Consider the following 21,818-nt stretch of genomic DNA (forward strand, 5'->3'; position numbering starts at 1 on the left):
AATCATGCAAAAATGTCTTAATTTTAATTTTTATCAGTCTTCATTTTTCATTTGCCATTCTTTCACATTTTTTCATTGTTTATGTATTATCCTTGCCCCCAAGAGAAATCAGGGACTGCCTTTTGAGGAGAGTGAGAGCAATCACTCTCTACTGCTCTCCTTAAATCTGAAATAGGAGAATGATTTTTAGCTCTCCCTAATTGACCATTCTCTCCTTACATTCTATTGTAAATGCTCAAAACAGCTCTCCGTGAAGGTTCCAGAAGAGCTATTTAATACTCTCCTGCAAATTCTAAAAGACAGTCACTGAGAAATCTGTTATTACTTCATTATTGGTTGTCATACTAATATTGCTTTGACAAACAAATGACTTACCCACGCATTCACCACCATGTACTGCAGTCACTCCTGAGTTGGTCTCACAAGCCTCTTTAGTGAGTTCACACATATTGGAATATGTCCTACCATCTGAACCACATACTGGGGTATAGTCTGTTGTACATACATCTGCGCAGCGAGCTGGGAATAGTACAGGAAAAATACTTAGTCATACATTGTAAACAAATTCAGTCAGATAGCCATATGTAACAAGAATAAGCAAATTAAATTTTTTTGTCAAGCAATATCACTTTCAATTTGTTTCATTTTATCATTCTTGCCCATTCAAATATGTTTACAATCCCATCAAAATAAAATTAATGGCATGATTATTGCTATGTTTCTAAAACAGTCAAAAATAATTGAAAGGCTTCTTTCAGTTAATAATTGAACAAGGACTACAAATAAGGAAATAGTATACAAATATTTTTGATTATGAACATTTTTTGGTTTCACATTCAGAAAGAAAACTTACACAAACACTCTCCATCACGGTCTACTCTCAGTTGTGAGTTGTTTCTACATGCTACAATTTTGAGTCTGCATTCATTGGGGTAGGTCACTCCATCTGAGCCACACACTGGATTATAGTCTAGTGTACACACATCTGGGCAGGGAGCTGTATCAAATTTGTGGAAAATGGAATATAAAAAATGGAATACAAAAATGGAATACAAAAAATGGAATACAAAAAATGGAATACAAAAATGGAATACAAAAAATGGAATACGAAAAATGGAATACAGAAAAGGGAATACAGAAAATAAAAACACTTTGCAGGAGAATTGTTTTTTTTTTAATTCAGACTTTAAATGTCCAGTCCTTTTTTCTGAATTAAAGAAAATATGACAATTTTTTAGATAAAATCAAACTCTCATAACTGGCTTTAATTTCTGATATACCTAATTTCTGATACACCCAATTATGATAAAAATCTCCATTTGGCCAGGTTTCTGAGATACTGGCTAAACAGGGATTTTTAAACAGTAAGTATTGACTGCACTGAAGTTCACCAATTCCAAACTATATTATGTAATCAATATTGCATTTTGAAAGTAGTCTTTTATGCAGTCCGGTTGCCTTTATGTAAAAAAAGAACAAACCCAAAACATCAAAATTACAATTGGCATTTATCACTCATGTGATATAACCTTGATTTTTATCTTATATATATACGAGGGGGGGTATCCAAAAGTTTTTGACATCGCCCAGAAGCGAAAGAGCTATATCGATGAAATTTTGTCAGTGTAATTACTGGTCCTTATGTACATTATGGTCCAAAAATGGTCTCATAAGTATGTTTACTTTCTTTACAGGTGGCGCTAGATGGGCAGTAGGCGCATAACCTGTAAAATGGTGAAAATTGAGGCACACAGCGTGATTAAGTTCCTGCATTTGAAGGGTTAGGCCTACAATGCTCAGAAAATCTATGATGAAATGAAAGCTATCTACGGTGATGATTGCCCATCATATGGCACTGTTGCTTTTTGAAAAAGGAATTTCCAAACTGGTCACATGTCCCTCACAGATGAGCCAAGAAGTGGACGTCCATCACTTTCGGATGATGCGGCCACAGTGAAGAAATTCAAGAAAGTGGAGAATCTTATCATGCAAAGGTTATGCGCCTACTGCCCATCTAGCGCCACTTGTAAAGAAAGTAAACATACTTATAAGACCATTTTTGGACCATAATGTACATAAGGACCAGTAATTACACTGAGAAAATTTCATCGATATAGCTCCTTCGCTTCTGGGTGATGTCAAAAACTTTTGGATTCCCCCTCGTATATATATCCATATAGGTTACACCAAGGATTTTCATAGATCCCATGACATTTCAATTATACATGTTTTTTTTAAACATATATTCTTTAACCCCCCCTTTAACTACCTGCTGATCTAACATTGCCTCTGATTGGTCAATTACATGATATCTTCATTTTAATCACCAATCAGAATGGAGCTTTGCAAATAATTCATCCCATTTTTTTTGCGTGGTGAAATTATTGTAAAAATGTTGCTGATTGGTCCAATTGATAATAAAAACTTCTTTTTGACCAATAGGCATTTAGTTCTCATGGGGTTAAAACACAAAGTGTCACATATTTCAGGATTTACCTGGTGGTACACACTGATATCCACAGCCATTATAACAACACTTGTTATCACCTCTGCAATGGGTATCCACTGAACATGATTGTTGACATGTGCCTACAGTGCCTTCAGCGATTTCAGGGCATGCTCCTAACTTAGGGGCTGATGAAGGAAATAATGGCAAACATTAACATTAGTTCTTCTTATATGATGAAATAGTTACAAAAAGTAAGCAAAATACAAAGAAGAGCATCACGAATGATGCATAACAAGTATGATTGGAAGACTAGTGCAAATGAACTCATACAGGAGCTAGATTAGGACATGTTATCATCTAGGAGGAGGATTACTCGCTTAAACATTCTTCAAAAAGCCATGGAGTGGGGATCTAGCACTACCAGTTCAAAACCTCCTGCATCCGGCCCTGAGGATCACAAGGAGATCAAGCTCATCATCATCTTTCATTGAATATCACATCCGCATTGATTCATTTATATTTTCTTTCATAATGAGAACTGTAAAAGATTAGAACAATCTTCTGCAAGACATAACAAGTATCACAGATCCCACTTAGTTCATTCAAAACAGCAGTATATATTATATAAGCAACCTCATCAAAGCACAAGTTTCTAACATCAAGGACTAAGCCTAGCATACACGCACACCATTTTTCCTGCTTGCCTAGTTCCAAAACGGGACGTTGCGCAGTATTAAGAAGAAGTAAAAACAAAGAGAGTTGTTAATAAACTTGGGAGGAGAGCACAGTGCATTGGTAAAGATATACACATATGATGCATGAGGCCACTGGCATAGCCAACAGGAAGGAGCCTGGAAGCCTTTTTCACAACAGTCACTCGATCCATTTGTTAGATAAGTCAGACATTATAAATCCCAATATTTTATTTTATTTTTAGGCAATCCAATTTTATGCTGCTGTCAGCCTTTCCCGATACTTGCCACTTTCCACTCTGATGACAATTTTGCTTCACTGTGCAGTCACACCAGAAAGGCTAGCAGTGACCAGCCCCATACCTATATATTGATCGCTCCTGTGATCACTCCAACACTTTGCCCAAAGTAGCAGATCACTAGGAGTTTAATTCAAGTCAACTTGGAAGCGCATCGCTCTCAACGTATGAGAACGGGAAATGATTTTTAGTGGTGCTGAGCAGCAACATTTGCTTTCATAGTCATGCCACTGCTGTTCAGTGGTATGCCTCTCCACTTGCAGAAAAGTAAAAGCAGCATGATGAAGCATCTCAGCGACAAGCGGCAGAAAGTATGAAAACAGCATTACCTGTACATGTTCGTCTATCAGTGTTGAGACTAAACCCTTGATGACATACACAATAATAACCACCTCTGGTATTTTTACAGATGTGTTCACAAGCATTGGGGTTAGCACACTCATCAATATCTATGTAGTCAAACAAACAAATCATAGAAACAGTATGTACCAGCAGTGGTGGATAAAGAAATTTCAAAAAAGGTGGGGGGGGGGCACAGAGTTAAGTATCCAGTTACGATGTGGGGATAGGTGCTGGAAGGGGTCAGTGATATAATCCATCTTGTGCTCTGTTGGTGAAATGTTTGCCAAGTGTCTTCATGTAGGTTGCCTTGTCAAAATCATTCACATATTGATGGATGTTAAAATTTGTATGTATGTATTTTTGTATGCATATGCTGGAGTGGGTATGTGGTGGGGCATTTGTAACGACTTGCAAACGAGGACATATCCCTGAAAAATAGCTTGATTATCAATGGCACCCAGAACGTTCACGGCTCCTTTCCCCACAAGTATATTGCAAACAATGTAAAAATGCATATAAGACCACATCTCTTATGTAGGATCATGTTTTGGTTTGAGCGTAAAAAATCAAGTGGTCCATGGTTTGGAGCTTAGCTTCAGTTGTTCAAGTTCCTTGGTTCCTTGGTATTTACAAGTAGATGTGTGTAGGAGTGATAGTGTGTATGTGGTATTTGCCTATAGTCTGTATTAAGCTTTGGTTGAAGCAGTAAAGTAAAATCTAATTTTGTGATTTTCTCAAAAACTGCTCATTTTTGCAGGAACCTGTTATGCTAGTTGGATTCCTTGCATCATTTCCTTTTTGAAAATGTATTACTTTATTTACTTATCATCAGTATGTTTAGAGATACAATAAAAAGCAATATCTAAATATTCATAAATTTATAGGTCGACACCCGTTGCTACTTCTGGTCAGATGACCCAGTTCCCCGCTACAATCAAACACAGCATCAGTCGGTATTGAAGACCAGTGGATGCTGATCGCAGGCCACCAACCTCCACAATGCAAGTCATTAATTTTACTTTCTCAATAATATCTAAATCCCTGCCATGAGGAAGGCATATGGGCTATAGCCACCCTACCTTGTTGACATGCTGCACCGGTATATCCACTGGGACAAACACAGGCACCATTTGTACATGTAGCACCCTCAGCACATGGTGGGTTGCAACCAACAGCTGAAGAAAGAAAAATGGGTAAAAAACAATTTTAAGCAAAGTTGGTTAGACAATCTTTAAAACAATAAACCGCATCTTTAATATCATGCAATTGCATACCTCAGTAACAATTTGTTTGACAATAGAGTTACAGTATTTTGTTACGCCTTGGCATGTTAACCCTGTGGGTAATATTGCCTTTTTTACAATGCCCCTAATTGGCTAATTATGTGATATATTCATCTGAGTAGCCAATCAAAATAGAGGTTTTAGATCTCTCAGCAATTTTAAGTTTAATCCCCTTCAACCTTATTGAATATTTTTACCATTTCTCTGACTGGCTCAATAAATGTTAGCCTACACATGCATAACTTATTGTTACTCCTAGTCGGAGTGGTACTTTAGTTTCTAAATTCAACCACCATAGCGGTCGGTAAGAGCTGACAAACTTCAGAAGGCAATGTTTTTGTAATGCCATTTTCATACACAAACCAATGGACTCTGTATTTTCTGGTGTGCCCACCCTGGAACTGTAAGATTTACTTACGGCAAACAGGGCAACACTGTCCTGGTGCTGGAGGCAGTGGGTTTCCACAATTAATCTGAGGACATTGAATTTGATCACACACAACAACACTATCTTCACAAGTGCATTCTGTGCAGTCATCTAGGCGCCATCTGGTATTATGGGCATAGTTTTTGGCTCTGAAGAAACATTCTCGATCTAAAAGACATAGAAAGAGTTCCCCAGAAATAAAAGAATGAAATATACCTATATAATTGGGACTATGAAAAACAACATGAGTATAGAGTGCGAGTATATGAGCCCCAAATTTTGGCACCAATTGTAACAGATGCTTTTACTGAGCTTTATTGCTACTTTATATTTTTGTTGGGTGCCAGAATTTTTCCACAACACCAAAAATAAATCTTTTCGAATAAGCCACCAATGAGCTACTCTTTATTCTGGGAGTATGCGCCATTCAAAAAACTTTCGTGCATCTGCCTTAACTAGTTTACACACTTCTTATACACAGCAATTGAGCTGTTGATTTCCCACCAGCTGTTCTGTCTTTGGTCAATGAGTGTTTACGGTGCAAAAACCTATGCTCCACGATTGGGATATGAAAGTTAAAAGCCTATTTGAAACAATATGCAATAAATAAATTTTTCTACAATATGCAATAAATAAATTTGAAAATTGTGACGGATATGACGTGATGGTATATTACAAAATAAACAAACTATGACCCTACTTGTAAAACTATAACATACACATGGTCAATAAAGGAGGTGAATAGAAATAAACGTACAACTGTTGTAATTTTGAAAAAAGTAAAATAAACACTGCGAACATTTTAGGTATCAGAAGCGTTCGGAGATGATGATTAATAAAGGTACCAACCTGTATGAGTGATCAAGAAATGGTTATAAATTTGATGAATTTATTGCGCCAACATGAGGGACAAATGTTTAAATGAATTTACTGCATATTGACTTGTGCTCTCTGGGTCAAATATATGACCTTACAAAATTGGTCTTTTTCTCCAGGTGCTTCTAAATTTTTGTGACGGTAGATGACGCAGACATCGGGACAGGAAATTTTAGACATATAGGGTGAAATTATTTTTACTCCTAGCTATGAAAGATGTGTTACAATAACTTTTTCTACAATATGCAATAAATAACTTGTCATTTCCGGTGTTTTTTACGATGCTGAAGTTATCCACTAAAAGATATCAGCATCAAAAGTTTTGAATACCCTAATCGGGACATGGGGTTTTGGGGGTTGTGACACCCTGTATAAGCAATTTTCCCCAAAATAAGAACTTCTTTTAATATTTTGATGTTTTTTAAAACATCAAAAAATCAAAGAAATAAAAGGAACATCAATACTAAACAACTGCAAAAAATAAAATTCGAAATCATGTTTTGTATTTTAGTTATGACTCCTGAAAGTGGCGGGACTGCAAATAGGCACCTTACCGAAGAATGACCCAAATATTCATGCTTTCAGGTTTCCGTAGATATAAAATTTGTTATGATTGGTTCAAAAGAAATGCCTGTGTTTTATCATCCAAAATAATAATACATATTACCAAACAATTGAAATCAATCAGCCATAATGAGTGCACAATGGGGAGCACAATGGGTTTCCCATGCTTGCCGAATGAATACAAGGGGTATCATCCCTGGTTCTGTTAAGAGACCCAACCCTGTGTTTTATCATCCAAAATAATAATACATATTACCAAAACTCATTTTTTCGATGTGCAGGGGAATTCCAAACAATTGAAATCGATCAGCCATAATGAGTGAACAATGGGGAGCAAAATGGGTTCTCCCATGCTTGAAGAATATAAGGGGCATCATCCCTGGTTCTGTTAAGAGACCCAACCCTGTAATGGACCCCAATGGAAAGAAGCTTCACAAGAGGCTTCCTGTTATAGGAAGTATTAGAAAGGAAATGAAAGGAAAGGAAAGGAGGCGTAATTGGGTTATCCAGGGTTGTCAATCTGAATATAGGAACAAAATCATAGTAAGATTTTATTTCTACTTACAGCAAACAGGACAGCAATCTCCTTCTACTTGTATAGGATTAGCACATGTTAATGGTGGGCAACTCTCAATAACACAGTTTACTACTCCATTGTCACAGGTACATGATGTGCACTCATTCTGATTATAAGTCTCCCCGTGTCGAATAACACTTCCATCTTCTAGAACACACCTTCTACGATTTATCGGCTGAGATTCATCTGCGACATCACCAAAGATAAATGAAATAATTAGTGGGATCTGCTTGTTCTCTGTTGACAAGAGGCAGTCTTCAGTGAACGGCTCTTTTCAGAGTCATCAGTAGACAAGGGGCAGTCTACATGTCTCATTCTTAGGTACTTTGTCCTGAAGAAGTCACAGCTACTCCTGACGAAAGCTTGACAATTCTAAACTTGTGTGACGGCAAACCCGCTAAAAACCCACTAATTGTTATGAATTCCCGTCGTAAAAGCCTATCCCACAATATAAATGAAATACATATGTGACATGATCAAGGGGAATGTGTCGGATGTTGCTAATATTGTTTTTGAGATATTGACAAAAATAGTGTTCAAACTCTTTTGTTTTATATTGTTCTCAATTACCATGGCAAATAGTAAACAAAACCTTTTTGAGGTTCATTTGCAAGGAAGCATCTCTGGCTGTGATTATGACTTGTTGAAGTATATTAATTCTACTTACGTTGACAAGTCTTGCCATCTGGAGCTACCACCCATCCTTCCCAGCATACACAATGGAAGTAACCTGGATCATTCTCACATCTGAACATACAGCCATGATTATCAGTTAAGCATTCATCAACATCTGGGAAAAAATGCGCAAGTACAGTAAGTAGTACTGATGTTTAGTAATCAAAGTCATGTTTCAGTTTTTAGGACCCTTGATTAAAGCCATATTGTAACATTTGCTGAGGAGGCTGCCCTCAATGTTTTTCAAAATTCTATTTTTTACATGATTGTAATGTACTTTAGTAAACTGACATACCCTGCAAAAGTCAAGACTTTAGGTGCTATAATTTTGACAAAATCCAAGATTTTGAGTAAACCGTCTGAACAAGCTGCTTAAATTTACGATTGAAATATTAGTCGATTGTCGCTACGCGATGTTCATAACACTGTACGTACATCAAAAGGATCAAAAGGTACAACGTAAGTCACATTCCACGGAGTGGCATGGATTGGCGACAGAAGCGCTGTTAAAAAAATAACAATTTTCTTGGTATTGCCATATCTATCTGGGCCAAAATTAAACAGGGACATATCTGACAGTGAAAAGTAACATTTTGTGGAAAATAAAGCCAATTCTATTTAGTATGGAAATGTTACAATATGGCTTAAACATCCAAGTCAAAAAGATTCTCTTAGCATGAAATCCTAACATCATCATCATCATCATCATCATCATCATCAGTTACGCCCTACGTTGACGTCAACTTGGTGCACCCACCAATGACAGCTTTCCGGGCAGTTTGGTCAGAGGTCAAAATGTGTTTGTCTTTGATGCATCTGCTATAACCAGGTCTTTCAGCTGGTCATTCATTTGTTTGATCCAAGTTTGTTTTGGCTGTCCAGCTGGTCTTTTTACAAATACAAACATTAATAGCTGCCCTATGTATTGTCACACCTGAAATGGAAAATGGTATTTACCTATGCATGTTCTGCCATCAGCATCTAGTTGGTATCCTTGACGACATTCACATTGATAGCTGCCCTCAGTATTAACACACCTATCATGACAGTAGCCATTGTTTTCCTCACATTCATTTATGTCTGGACACCAGATGACAAAAAAAGAGGGAAAAAAGACGGATGAAGCAGTGTCTTAATTATCTGCGGTAAATAATCAGGGTAGATTTCAGTATTGCTTTTGATATATGAATAAACTGAATCAAGGATATAAATGACTTTTTGGTAAAATGCCTGAATTTGAAACATTTGTTCCTACATTGCAGAAAATTGCCTGCAACATAACTTGTCATTGCTTGATATCCTACAAATTTATCTGAATGATTTAGGGATTCAATCATGTTTCACCATTGTTCGTCACCAATTAACAACGATGCGTCCACGTCGTCTGAGTGGTTTACTTCGCGAGGGCAGCTTTAGCTGCCCGAGCGAAGTAAACCACACACGCGCCGGACGCGAGTTGTTAATCGATGATGAACAACGGTGAAACATGATTGAATCCCTATCAACAACGAAACAAGCTAAAGATGTCTAATTCACAATGATTCTTTCATTCGAATGTCCATTTATCATTGCCACTCAACCTTACAAGAAGATCGCGGTATTTCTCTGTTGATATCGGCAATAAAACTAAAGAATAAAGCGGTAATATTTAGCTGCTACCGCCAACATAAAGAGAGTTCATGTTTACGCATACGTTCCAGGCATGACAAATTTTACGCACTCATGCGTAACGCGTACGCGTAACCGTGCGTTCACGTATACGCTACTGGACTGTGGATTCATCACGGATTAACAACGGTTAGCTCCTGTACAAAGGTATAGGAAGAGTTGTTGAATTCTTTATCAATCAATACAGAATAACATGAGATTTGTATATTTACCAGTACATCTCCTAGTGGTTGGATCAAGGCGATACCCTTCCCCGCAGACAGAGCGTGCTATAATAATAAAAACCAAACATTTTTCTTAGTTTTGTTCTGTCATAGTTAAATAATGGCATACACAACAAATTGAAGAAAACTTTTAAAATGGTATTTAGCACTGAGAGAGTATGTGCCCTTCAATCAACTCACCATGGTGGCAATGTCCTCTCACTAATAGACATTGATCAACACTGAATGTTTTATTTTACATAAGCATATTAGGAAGGAACTCAAAAAATATGAGTCTATAATCCTCCCTATGAGAGCAAGATTTGATTTAAAAGAGCAAACAACAAACAAACAAATTTTCCAATGTGCTACACTCATTACTGCACTGGCAATCTGGAAAGAAGTATAGGTTTGCCCAGCAAATGTCAATTAATATTGTACAAGTTTGTATCACTGATAGAAGCAGTACGTCCCTAAAAATCTAAAGCTAAAGAAAGTGACATCATCAGTTTGTACTGCATAATATAATGAGTGTCACCACCCTGATTCGGTTGATCAAGCAGTCAAGCACCACTTCTAAGAGTGGTACCTGGAATAGAAAACCCTTGCCCCATCTTGCTATGCCACTGTAACAAGCAGTACACTTACCATTATAAGTCCTGCCATCATCATTAAGCCCCTTTTCTTATCTTGTTATGCCACTATAACAAGCAGTACACTTACCATTACAAGTCCTGCCATCATCATCAAGTTCAAATCCAGGTCGACAGGAACAGACAAAGGAGCCATAGATGTTACTGCACTCATGATGGCATCCTCCATTACCAGTATCGCATTCATTCACATCTGCAAAATGATTCATTTTTATTCACCTGTTAAATACTTAAGAACTGGAATGAGCGTTTTGACAGCATTTTTTGTGGGACATGAGAGCACATCAGACCTATCGAATTGCATTCTGAATACAAAGAATGTCTTTCTGATATCAAATAATTTTCATTTTATGAAATTCACGATATAATACAAATTTTATGACAAATTATTAAAATTTGATATTTTTCACATTTTGGAGATATAACAGTCATCGAAGTAAATTTTATAAATTTAATGATATAGTCTTAAAGTGTATGTAGCTGGGAGGAAAAGCCGATGATCAATTGAAAATGTTGACCTTTCATATTGAAGATATGGATTTTTTTCCCAAAAGACCTAATTTTTTTGGTGTTTTGGGAAAAAAATCCATATCTTCAATACTTAAAGGTCAAAATTTTCAATTGATCGTCGGCTTTTCATCCCACCTACATACACTTTAGGTAGAAATCATCAGATTTATAAAGTTTACTTGAGTACTGTTAAATATCAAAATATCAATTTTAATGATTTGCCATAAAATGTATTACATTGCAAATTTCAAAAAATCAAAATTATTTGATATCAGAAGGCCATTCTTCGTATTCAGAATGCAATTTGATATGTCTGATGTGCTCTAATGTCCCACAATAAATACTGTCCAAACGTTCATACCCCTTCCCTTAATGGAAGCTAAATTATCTGTAAGGTGCTGCTTCAAAACTCGGCCGACGGTTGATTGGCGGTTGATGGCAGTTGAACCGCATTCCATTGTTTAGAACAATAGAAACCGAACAGAACCGGCAGGCAACCGGCAGTCAAGTTTTGGAGCCATCCCCAAATGCCATCAAGGGCCTGTCTGAGCACTCCTTATTTGGTCCAGGGGAAATACCTCAGTCGGAGTCCAATGGCAGTACGCTTTGGAATTTTCTGTGTTTTTAATTTTTCTGAATGACACAGGAGGCCTATTTTTAATGCCTCTTCTCTAGCTTACATAGTACTATGTTACAAGAAATAACTGTAAAAAGGTTTACTCAGGATTTCCCCATAAATATTGACATTGCAGCCAAGAATGCTAGGGATGAATGTAAAGATTTTCAGCGATAGCAAACTTGATTATTCATTAAGTTGATGATGATAACTTTGATTGCCTTCTTTAGCCTGGTTGGATCAGATCGTGTCACAAAAAGACCATTCCTATATTTGGCACTTTCCTGCCATTGATGGAGTGAACATCAATATCAAATATTATAAAATAACAAAAGCAGATTTAAGGAGGCTGTGTACTCTCAGACATGCATGTAGTAAAAGTGCAATAACTTTGTAATTATTCGCATAAGACATATAAAAGTATACATTTTTATGAAGGCAAGACATCAATAAATCTTAATATTAATACAGATTTAGGGGTAAAAACAACAATTATGAAGAAAAGCACAAAAAAGTAAGTTTTTTGCAATTTTGTTAGGTACATCATAACAGAAAAACACTCTTTCCAAAATATTTTATTTTGTGTTTAGCTCAATCTTGAGGCTCCATTCCAAAAACGTTTTTTTTATTTTTTTGATATTGGCCTTATTTTTTGAGATATTGACCATATAAGGCATCAAATTGATTTTTTTTAAATTCACAAACGCCTATTTGCACAAAATGATGCCTAAAATCGGAAATAGACCAAAATATAAAAAAATGAGAAAACCGTTTCTTGAGTCGATCATGCCGTTTACGATGATCATATTTGCTTACCTATAGATGCTGTATTTATTGAGTTATCGTGTACCTAAACCGTCATTTTACAGAGAAAATGAACATTGAAATAATGGCCGTTGAAGTTAAAAGTGGTCACATTTTGCACTTTCATCGAATCTCGCAGGAGAATGCGGCAGTTTTTTTATTTTTCTACCTTACATTACATAAACATCGGGTAAATCCACGGCCCTTGAGAAGTTTGAGCGAAATCCATTCATAACTTGATATTTAAATCGGGGAAAGAACTTGAAAAACCCACATTTTATCAGCTAAAACGGAGCCATTTGACCACTAGGTTTTTGTGCTTCTGTGGTGTTTCCATAAGATGCGCCGCGCATGCAGATAAGCGTCGCGTATGCGTAGCGTATTTGTGTGTTAACAAATTGCGCGATACGCAACGCGATGCGTTGTTGCGCGCGTATACCCTGCTGGTACAACAAAGATTTTCTTTCCTTTTCAATTTCAAACACGAGTGGAATAGTGAAATAAAATCCTTAAAATATTGCAGTTGAGTTTACAAATCTGGATTTTCATTCCTTGTATTTATAAAAAACATAACAAAGTACAAACATATCAAAAAAACTCAATTTTGCGAAAGAACAATGTCTAGAGTACACAGCTGCCTTAAAATGGGTATCACATGATTATAAAATAATGTTATAATCATGTGATACCTTTCTTGACCTCGCTTTCATATTATATAATACCAGATATTGATGCGATAACGATGTTCACTCCACATCAATGACAGAAAAGGGCCATATATAGGAATGGTCTAAAACCGTAAGAGTAAGATGGGTTACTAACCATATTCACAAGCTGGTCCTGTGAAACCACTAGCACATTGACATACTCCATTATCACACCTGCCTCCATTGGTACAGTCTGGCTCACATCCATAGGCTACAAAGGAAACAAAAAAAGAGAGCCATAGCATATCAAGATCTCAAATATGGCAGTGCAATTTTAAGTGAGGTGCTAAATTTTGATATATCTTTCTGTAGTGCTTTTTTGGAATTGAAATTCTAACTTGAATTTTAGTGGAGCGCAACTTTTCAAGATTAGTTTAAAAAATTATACAGTCAGGATGGTACTTGTTTGCTTGCTTATTTCTATCTATATCATAACTCTGAAATTAGGTATGTCTTATATATGCATTAGTAAATGTATAAAATGTTTTAATGGAATAGTTAGTTAGATATGAATTGGTATTGATACCGTAAAAGTATAGTCATAAATAACAGCAGCTACTGTTGCTATATATAATTCTTGGACACAAGTGACTGGTGGTGTATCAATGCGTGTGTGTACCTTGCAGAAGTGCCGACCTTAGTGACTGGCAGCTTAGGAAGAACAATATTGAGTAGTGTAATAGGTTTAATTTTTTTGAGTCATGCATAGTTTATTACATATATACTTGTGTGGGAGGCACTCCTTACTTTCAAAATGTACATGTTGTGTCCGAGAATTAAATATAGAAACTATAATACAATAACCATGGTAACTCAAAATAGTGCGAATATAAGATACATTTTGAATTATGCATTTCAGAGTTAGAGTTGGCACTATAGGATAGGATTCATTCAAAATTAGGTGTTAGGCTAAATGTTTGAATTTGTGTTAGGGTAAAACATTTGGTACATAAATTCCTTAACCCTCTGCACACGAGTGTCAACTGCAAACGACAAGTTCCAAATTTTCTTTAAAAATTAAATATTTTCAGAATTGTACATTTTCATGACCATATTTAGAATCAGCATGGAAAATGCATTAAAATGAGTACAAACAAGCCTAGTATTGGTTCAATGGTTTTTAAGATAGCTATTCAAATTTTGAGAAATAATCTCAAAACTTGGGACCTTTAATGTTGAAGCCTATGGCTAGCATGCAGAGCATTAATATAAATGTGATTGAAACACATACAAGGTGGAACACAGATGGTTCCTCCACACTCTCTACTGCAGCATTTATGATCCGCTGGGCAGTCAGAATCAGCGCGGCAATCTTCTGTACAAGTACTGAAATCATCTCCTGGTATGTCAGCTGGACATTGGCCTGGTCTTATGACTGTGGGATTAGGATTAGTAAGATTAGTATTAGTAAATTTGGATTAGTAAAGATGAAGTATTACAGGTACTATCAGTAATCCATATAAAAGTGTAAAAGTATTTAAAATAAATTTGTAGGAAGATCTTGGAAGAGAAGGATATGTCTGTAAAATTCTTATTAGGTATTTTTTCATTATTTTATGAATAATTGACAAAAATGAAGCAAACAGCAGAATGGAAAAATACGAATCTCCATTCAAAAAGTGTTTATACAGGCAGCACTTGGCTATTCCGGTTGAAACCCATACACCCTCTATGGAAGACATGACTGGAATATCACATTGTTACCCTGACTACTGCTTTGTGATGAATTTTTACATTTTGTAAGTTGGTGGATTACTAAGAGTACATTTAATAGATTTGGATGAGATAAGTGGGAGATCTTACCAAACTTGTAACCCATAACATATTAACCACAACAACATGGTATTCATCAAAATTTAGAAATATACATTTTTGGAACAAATGGATATTATTATATTAGAAACACCATAGCTCCCAAGTTTAGTAAATATTACTGCCAAATGGACAGTTCACAATAAATATAATTTGCACCTTATTGCCAGTACAGTGTGCTTAGATTTGTAACCACAAACAAAATTAGAATTTACATAAGTCCACCATAATTTGATTAACTTACTGCAAATTGGGCAGCACTGTCCAGGTATCTGGACTGGCCTGACACAATTGGGTTGATCACATACAGTCTGGCTACACGATAGCTGACCATCGTCACATGTACATGTTGTGCACTCATCGTACGGTAGAGTAAAATCATCGCCATGGTAAATGACCTTTCCACGGAATATACAAGGCATAGGTGGTGCCTCTGCAATTGGAGAACAACAAGAAGCAGTATATTACTTTGTAGGCAATTAATAAACTTTTTAGATGTTCATTTTTTCATGTCTATTTTTTTTCTATTGTTTCCCTATATCTCAATTTCTTTATTGCCGACTTTGGTCTGATTATATCAGATTGTGTCACATATACACAACACAAAAAAGAAAGTCCTCACCATATGGAAAAGTAGTCTCTTTTGCTCAAATAAAAGGGGTCCCACAGTTAAGCAATGGGAGAAAATTGTCTTTTTTCACTTTCAACTTCAATTATTATAAAGGGAAAGTCTTTTATTTTTGGCTCACTCTTAATTGTCTCATGTATATATTAAACTCTACTTTCCCCGATTTTCAAGGAAATCTGATGAAAAACCTCGTCGACAGGAGCACTAAACACTGCAAGGTATTCCCAAAATCTCACTCAATTTACTGCGAAATACACTGACATGCCCCCGTGTTATTAAAGTAGCGTGCTATAGACGGCCCTCACTTGATAATAGTCAGTCCGATTGACTTGGCTCACACGATATTTCCTAGAAATACTTTGCCAGATTCTACTCTCTAAAAGGAATCTGATTGGTTACAAAATGTCGTCATACAGTAGGAAAAACCATACCCTCTTCCATACAGCCCTGCTTAGTGTGCTGTGTGCGTAATGTATGCATTGTGCATTGACCTCGAACGCCTCTGTACACACAGCGGGCACACACTGGAGGCGAGTATAATTTATTTAAAGAGACTTTCATAGGAAAACTTTTCCATATGCCAAAGACTTGTCATAAATCTAAACCTGGCCATGTTGTGACAGTTTTATTGAGGTGGTTGAGAGCATAAACATGTTAGCTCCAATTTGATGCCATATTTGCTATCGAAAGCTCTATATTGACAAAGATTTATACAGATAAATGAAATTTGGTGTATTTTCAAAAGTTGCAAAAAAACAGGAGCATGCAGAAATAAATAGCAAAGTGTGACCATATCATGGCTTGAAACGATCGTTAGGTAATATCGATTGCACCAGGCAAGACGATCTATCCCTTTAGCTTCCAAGAAAATTTAGGTTAATCATGCATCTTGAATGAACAATTTATTGAATAAACCACGCTTTGTACAAGAACTTAAAAGGGCATTTCGTGATCCACAGCCTCATCCCCCACTTTTCTCAAAAAAAAGTTGAGATTTTTATATCACTGGAAACCTCTGGCTACATAATGTTTATGTACAAAATATTTCTTGCAGATTAATTCGTTTAGCAAAGATATCGTGAAATTTGAATTTCGTTCTGGTGCACCAGAACGTAGCAAAGATATCGTGAAATTTGAATTTCGTTCTGGTGCACCAGAACGAAATTACAATGCATTGTCTATGGAGCAGTGTAATACACATAATAATGCATAACTCATGAACATAAAATCGGAATCAACTGAAATTTTGGGAATAGGTTTTTTCGTGGATATCTAATGAAAAATGACATAAATAGAGGATGCTAGGATCACGAAATACTCCTTTAAGATTGTCGACAGGGACTCATAACAAGCAAGCAAGCTTGACCACACCTAGCAATTTTGTGTGATCATTCTGATTTGCAACTTTTAAAAATGCACGAAAATTCAAATACTCTTATTAATTTAGTTTATTGATAATCTTTATTAATTTAGTTTAGGTTTAAATTTATGACCCTCATTGGAGTGAGGACTTTCTGTTTGTGTTGTGCTTATGTCAGATTCATGCATTTCATATGCTGCCCTCATGTTTATCACATGTCAATCACATGTTAGCCATAGTACTCACTTGTTGGTACCACACATGCACCAGGATACGCTGCTCTCAGTTGGCCATTAGTGCAGGCTACTTTGCCTAGTTCACATCTGTTAGAGTAGGTCCTGCCATCTGTACCACATATTGGTTCATATGTAGTATCGCATACGTCTGGACATGCAACTGAACAGAAATATTAGGAAACATAGGGTTTAAAATCCTTAGCACAGTATTATATTAGGCCAATGCAATGATTAAAACAATGCAAGTGCTACCAATTTGTGCACTAGTACAATCTACGAAAAAAGTCCTTGGAACGCTTGGTACACTCTGTCAAAATTCTGTGCAGAATTTCATATGATCATGGAAATGACGTATATTTTGCCTGGGAACAAGCATGACATCTACAACAATGATTTACCCTTCCCTCTCCCCATCAATCAATGTTGGAACACATTGGGAAACTGCTGAAGACTTTGGTATTTCTCAACATTGCACGGGGGAGAGGGGGTGACAGTTTTCCGTTATTTACACGCAAGCGTTCCAAGACTTTTATCGTTGATTGTAGGTGCGTCATTTTGGTTCAGTATTTGTGACACTTTTTCACTGAGTATTAATGATGAATTACAAATAATAATGTAACAAGCACATTATGATTTGCAAGAGAGCATTCATTAGTGCATCGCTCCTAGTTGCATACAAGACTAGTGTTAGGTGTGTAGGACTAATCCAGTTAGCAGTTACCCTTAGACGTTTTCCTATCTTTATAAGACCCATTACTCATGCCCATAGTGGAAGCATTCCTCCCAAGTTGTCAGTTTAAATGCCACACATCACATACACACCCCTACTTGTAAACATAGGCAACGATGTACATCAAACCACCCTATTGATTATTTTTTTAGTATCCATCTGTGGACACACATACACCCACACATAATTCGAATTCTTATTATCTAAGTGCATACTTAACCATCTGCATGCAATGGCTATAATGCATTCTTATGCTATTTTGATTCTAGAAATGCTGAACAGGAACTGTGGACATCCACAGTTCCTGTGCATTAGCAATTACAATTACACAGAGATGTCTCATGTACTCATTATGTGTATGCTAGTTTTCCAGTGTTTACAAAAGCAACACACACATTCACTCCCCCCACACACCCCACACATGAACACTATATATTAGAAATAGGCTTAAAAGTTTGACACTACACACCGTTTGAGCATCCACCATGGTATGCTATTCTTAGCTGACGGTTTTTGTTGCAAGCTTCAAGTCCTAGTTTACAGCGGTTTGTGTAAGTCTTGCCATCTGTACCACACACTGGATAATACTCCTCAGTGCAGACTTGTGGGCAATAATCTGTCAAATATCATGACAAAAGTGAAAATTGTTAAACTTTTCAAAATTCCAAAACAATCCAAATAATGATGAATAGGCCTTGTCTTTCCAGGTTTCGAAATTCCAGGTTTTCTACAAATCACACTCAAGATGTTTAGGGTTTGTTGTAGGTGTGTAATTTGATTCACACACCTGGGACATCAAGTGTACTCCCAACATTTACTTTCTTAAAATTGACTGACTGATATTTCAATCATTTAACAGTAATGACAGGATTCAATCTAAAGATGTTAAAAATAGATTGAAACAGATTTTTGGATTAACTTGCTCTGTTTATAGACTGATTTCACCATCAAACTAATTGTTACTCCTTAAGTACTGGCAAATGGCATGCATTGCATCTTTTTATTTCAAAATCCAGTCGGCAAACGGTTGAAAAACAATGAAAAAAATTGTCCCTAACTTTAATAGCTAAGAGATTGAGAATCACTCCTTTCGGGTAGAATAAAAATACTTAGTCAAAAGCCATTGTCCCTAATTGCAATCAACAACAGAAATGGTATGCACCTCAAAAGCCAGGATGAAGTTCATATAATTATTATCAGTGTGTCACAGAAAGGAAGTTACTTTTCATGACTAGGAAAGATTTACTAGCAATCTGCTCCATTTCGCATGGTTCAATCCCCACCGTTTTTTTGCTCTCTCAGTTTATTCTATGTCAGTTTGCCCGAGCTTCTCTTTCAGCTTATTTTGTAAATAAGTAAAAAAGATATTCCCTCTGCTTACCTGGAATACACTCGCCAGCATACAAGACTCTCAAATCTGGATTGTTACTACAAGCTTCTTTGTTTAGTTCACATCTGTTGGGGTAGGTTCTCCTGTCATTACCACAAACTGGGTTGTTTTCTGTATTGCAGACATCAGGACAACGTGCTGCAAAGAACAAAATCAACAAACATTGACAGGATTAAGCACCATCATGAAAAATTGTCACTTGTAACAACACTTGGCTGTAGAAAGTAGCTCAATTTCCTTTGGCAAAATTAGAAATTAGGGTGCTTTGATTGAATCTGAAGGAAACAACTGAATAGAAATACTAGGAAACATAAGGTTTAAAATCTTTAACACAGTTTCATACACTCTTAGATAGCGAGAACCAATCAGAGCAAGCGTTAGAAAAATCAAAACCATGCATTTATTGTGTCTAATTGCACTCCGCGTACTACGCGCAGTGCTTTCGCGCGCATTCGCGTCTTGTAGGCTTGATTCATTTTTCGGGCGGGTTGATGCATTTATATTTGGTTCTATTTTCCAATATTTTTAGTGATAATTTTGTTATAAAAACAGCAAATATCACATGTTTTTTTTTCTCGTGTATGAAATAGGTTAATGAACTTGTATTACTTGTTGCTCGAGAAATTAGACAAAATAATGCACTTGCGCTGATGTTGATGTGTCTAATGCACTCCCCCCTTCGGGGCTTGTGCATTAGACGCATCAACATCAGCGCGCGTGCATTATTTTGTCTAATTTCTCTTCCAACAAGTAATACGCGTTCATTAACCTATATATCATATTAGGCCAATGCAACAATTAAAACAATTTAAGTGCTACCAATTTGTGCAATAATAAGTGTGTCATTTTGGTTCAGTTTTTGTGACATTTCTTCACCGAGTATTAATGATGAATTACAATAATAATGTAACAAACACATTATGATTTGCACAAGAGCATTCATTAGTGTATCACTTCTACTTGTATACAAGATTAGTGAAGGTGGAAGAAATTTGGATGAAATACATTATTTCAAAAATTTCACCCATCCCTACTTGTTCTGTGTGACAACCGGGGACACACAATGACACAACACACAGTTTACAACTTTCACTGACAAACTGGGGACTAAATGGAAGATTATTGAGATTTGTTTATGACAATCGGGGTCACCAATACTCCTTTAAGGTTTACCATGCTGTCTCTGGTCCGAATAATGCCATTTTTGGCATTTTCAGATAGAGTGGGGTACGTAGCATTATTATTACTCCAACCGGGGGGATTCATGGGTGGAAAAAAAACGGTGATTACAAATGCAACCAACCCCCATACCCCTAACTCACTCACTCTATCAGTGTATTGGCAAAGATTAAAATAAACCAATATTTACAACCAACAAAAACATCCATTTGATCAAAATATGAATTTAGGATCGATTTAAACTTGTTCTTTGATCTCTACAACAAACTCATGTTAATAAGACTCACTTCGACATTCTCCAACATGATCTACAGCAAGTTGGCCATTGTTATTGCAGGCTTCAACTTCCAATTGACATTGGTTGGCATAGTTCTGTCCATCTGTACCACAAACTGGACTGTAGTCTAGCGGACATACTGTTGGACATGGTGGTTCTAAAACAAAAGGATACATATAAGTACAAATAGAAGTAAATCAAAACATGTACATTAACCCTAACCGCCTAAGGGCTTTTTGGCGTCGGGAAGGGAAAGAAGGAAGGAATAAAGAGAGAAAAGAAGGAAAGAAGGTGGTTGCTCTGGGTGGGATTCGAACCCGAGACCCCTCGCATGCCAGGCACGGGGTCGGCGACACTTTGCCAACGGGTCTTGGGCTTCGCTGGTTTAAACCGTGCCTATATATCACTTAGGGCGATTGCGTCATCACACCACGTGGGATGCATGCACTAACAGCGCATATATCAAGTAGTATTTTGTAGTTTACCGTCCTGTTAGGGTTAAGGGAATCACACACTCTGATTAATACTGTGTGCTAGCCATATAGGCTTATACATAAAAAACAGTTTTGAGATATTTTCTCAAGATATCAAGAGCTATCTTAAGAACCACTGAACCAATATTCATAACCTCATTAATATACGCGAAGCCTGTGATCCAATCAAAAGAAATTGATTGCCTGACCGCGCACTAATTGCGAGGTCATTAATAACTCACAATGACTCCTGACGCGCTGTAAGTGTGTGCGTGTATAAGCTACGCGTTATGACATTGCACACGCCTACGCGATGATGTCGCGCTAACTGTGATTGGTAGCTCTTGTTGTCGGCGCGAATGTTAAATTCGCCTGGTCGATTTTTTTT

General features: G+C 36.6%; 1 protein-coding gene across 1 annotated transcript in view; it reads right to left on the reverse strand.

Moving 5' to 3' along the window:
* The window catches only part of LOC140159607 (uncharacterized), a 92,897-nt gene that overhangs the window by 67,107 nt on the left and 3,972 nt on the right, over positions 1-21,818 (reverse strand). The window contains exons 5-21 of the mRNA XM_072183102.1: positions 20,968-21,114; positions 19,493-19,639; positions 18,581-18,727; positions 17,392-17,541; positions 15,402-15,590; positions 14,577-14,720; positions 13,461-13,556; positions 10,779-10,901; positions 9,142-9,264; positions 8,177-8,299; positions 7,498-7,695; positions 5,484-5,660; positions 4,862-4,957; positions 3,770-3,889; positions 2,497-2,634; positions 854-997; positions 376-519 (exon numbers count right to left, since the gene is read on the reverse strand). Coding sequence (XP_072039203.1) covers positions 376-519; positions 854-997; positions 2,497-2,634; positions 3,770-3,889; positions 4,862-4,957; positions 5,484-5,660; positions 7,498-7,695; positions 8,177-8,299; positions 9,142-9,264; positions 10,779-10,901; positions 13,461-13,556; positions 14,577-14,720; positions 15,402-15,590; positions 17,392-17,541; positions 18,581-18,727; positions 19,493-19,639; positions 20,968-21,114 — 2,406 coding nt within the window. The remainder of the gene's footprint in view (positions 1-375; positions 520-853; positions 998-2,496; positions 2,635-3,769; positions 3,890-4,861; positions 4,958-5,483; positions 5,661-7,497; positions 7,696-8,176; positions 8,300-9,141; positions 9,265-10,778; positions 10,902-13,460; positions 13,557-14,576; positions 14,721-15,401; positions 15,591-17,391; positions 17,542-18,580; positions 18,728-19,492; positions 19,640-20,967; positions 21,115-21,818) is intronic.

This window comes from Amphiura filiformis, chromosome 8 (assembly GCF_039555335.1).
Source record: "Amphiura filiformis chromosome 8, Afil_fr2py, whole genome shotgun sequence".
NCBI classification, from domain to species: Eukaryota; Metazoa; Echinodermata; class Ophiuroidea; order Amphilepidida; family Amphiuridae; genus Amphiura; species Amphiura filiformis.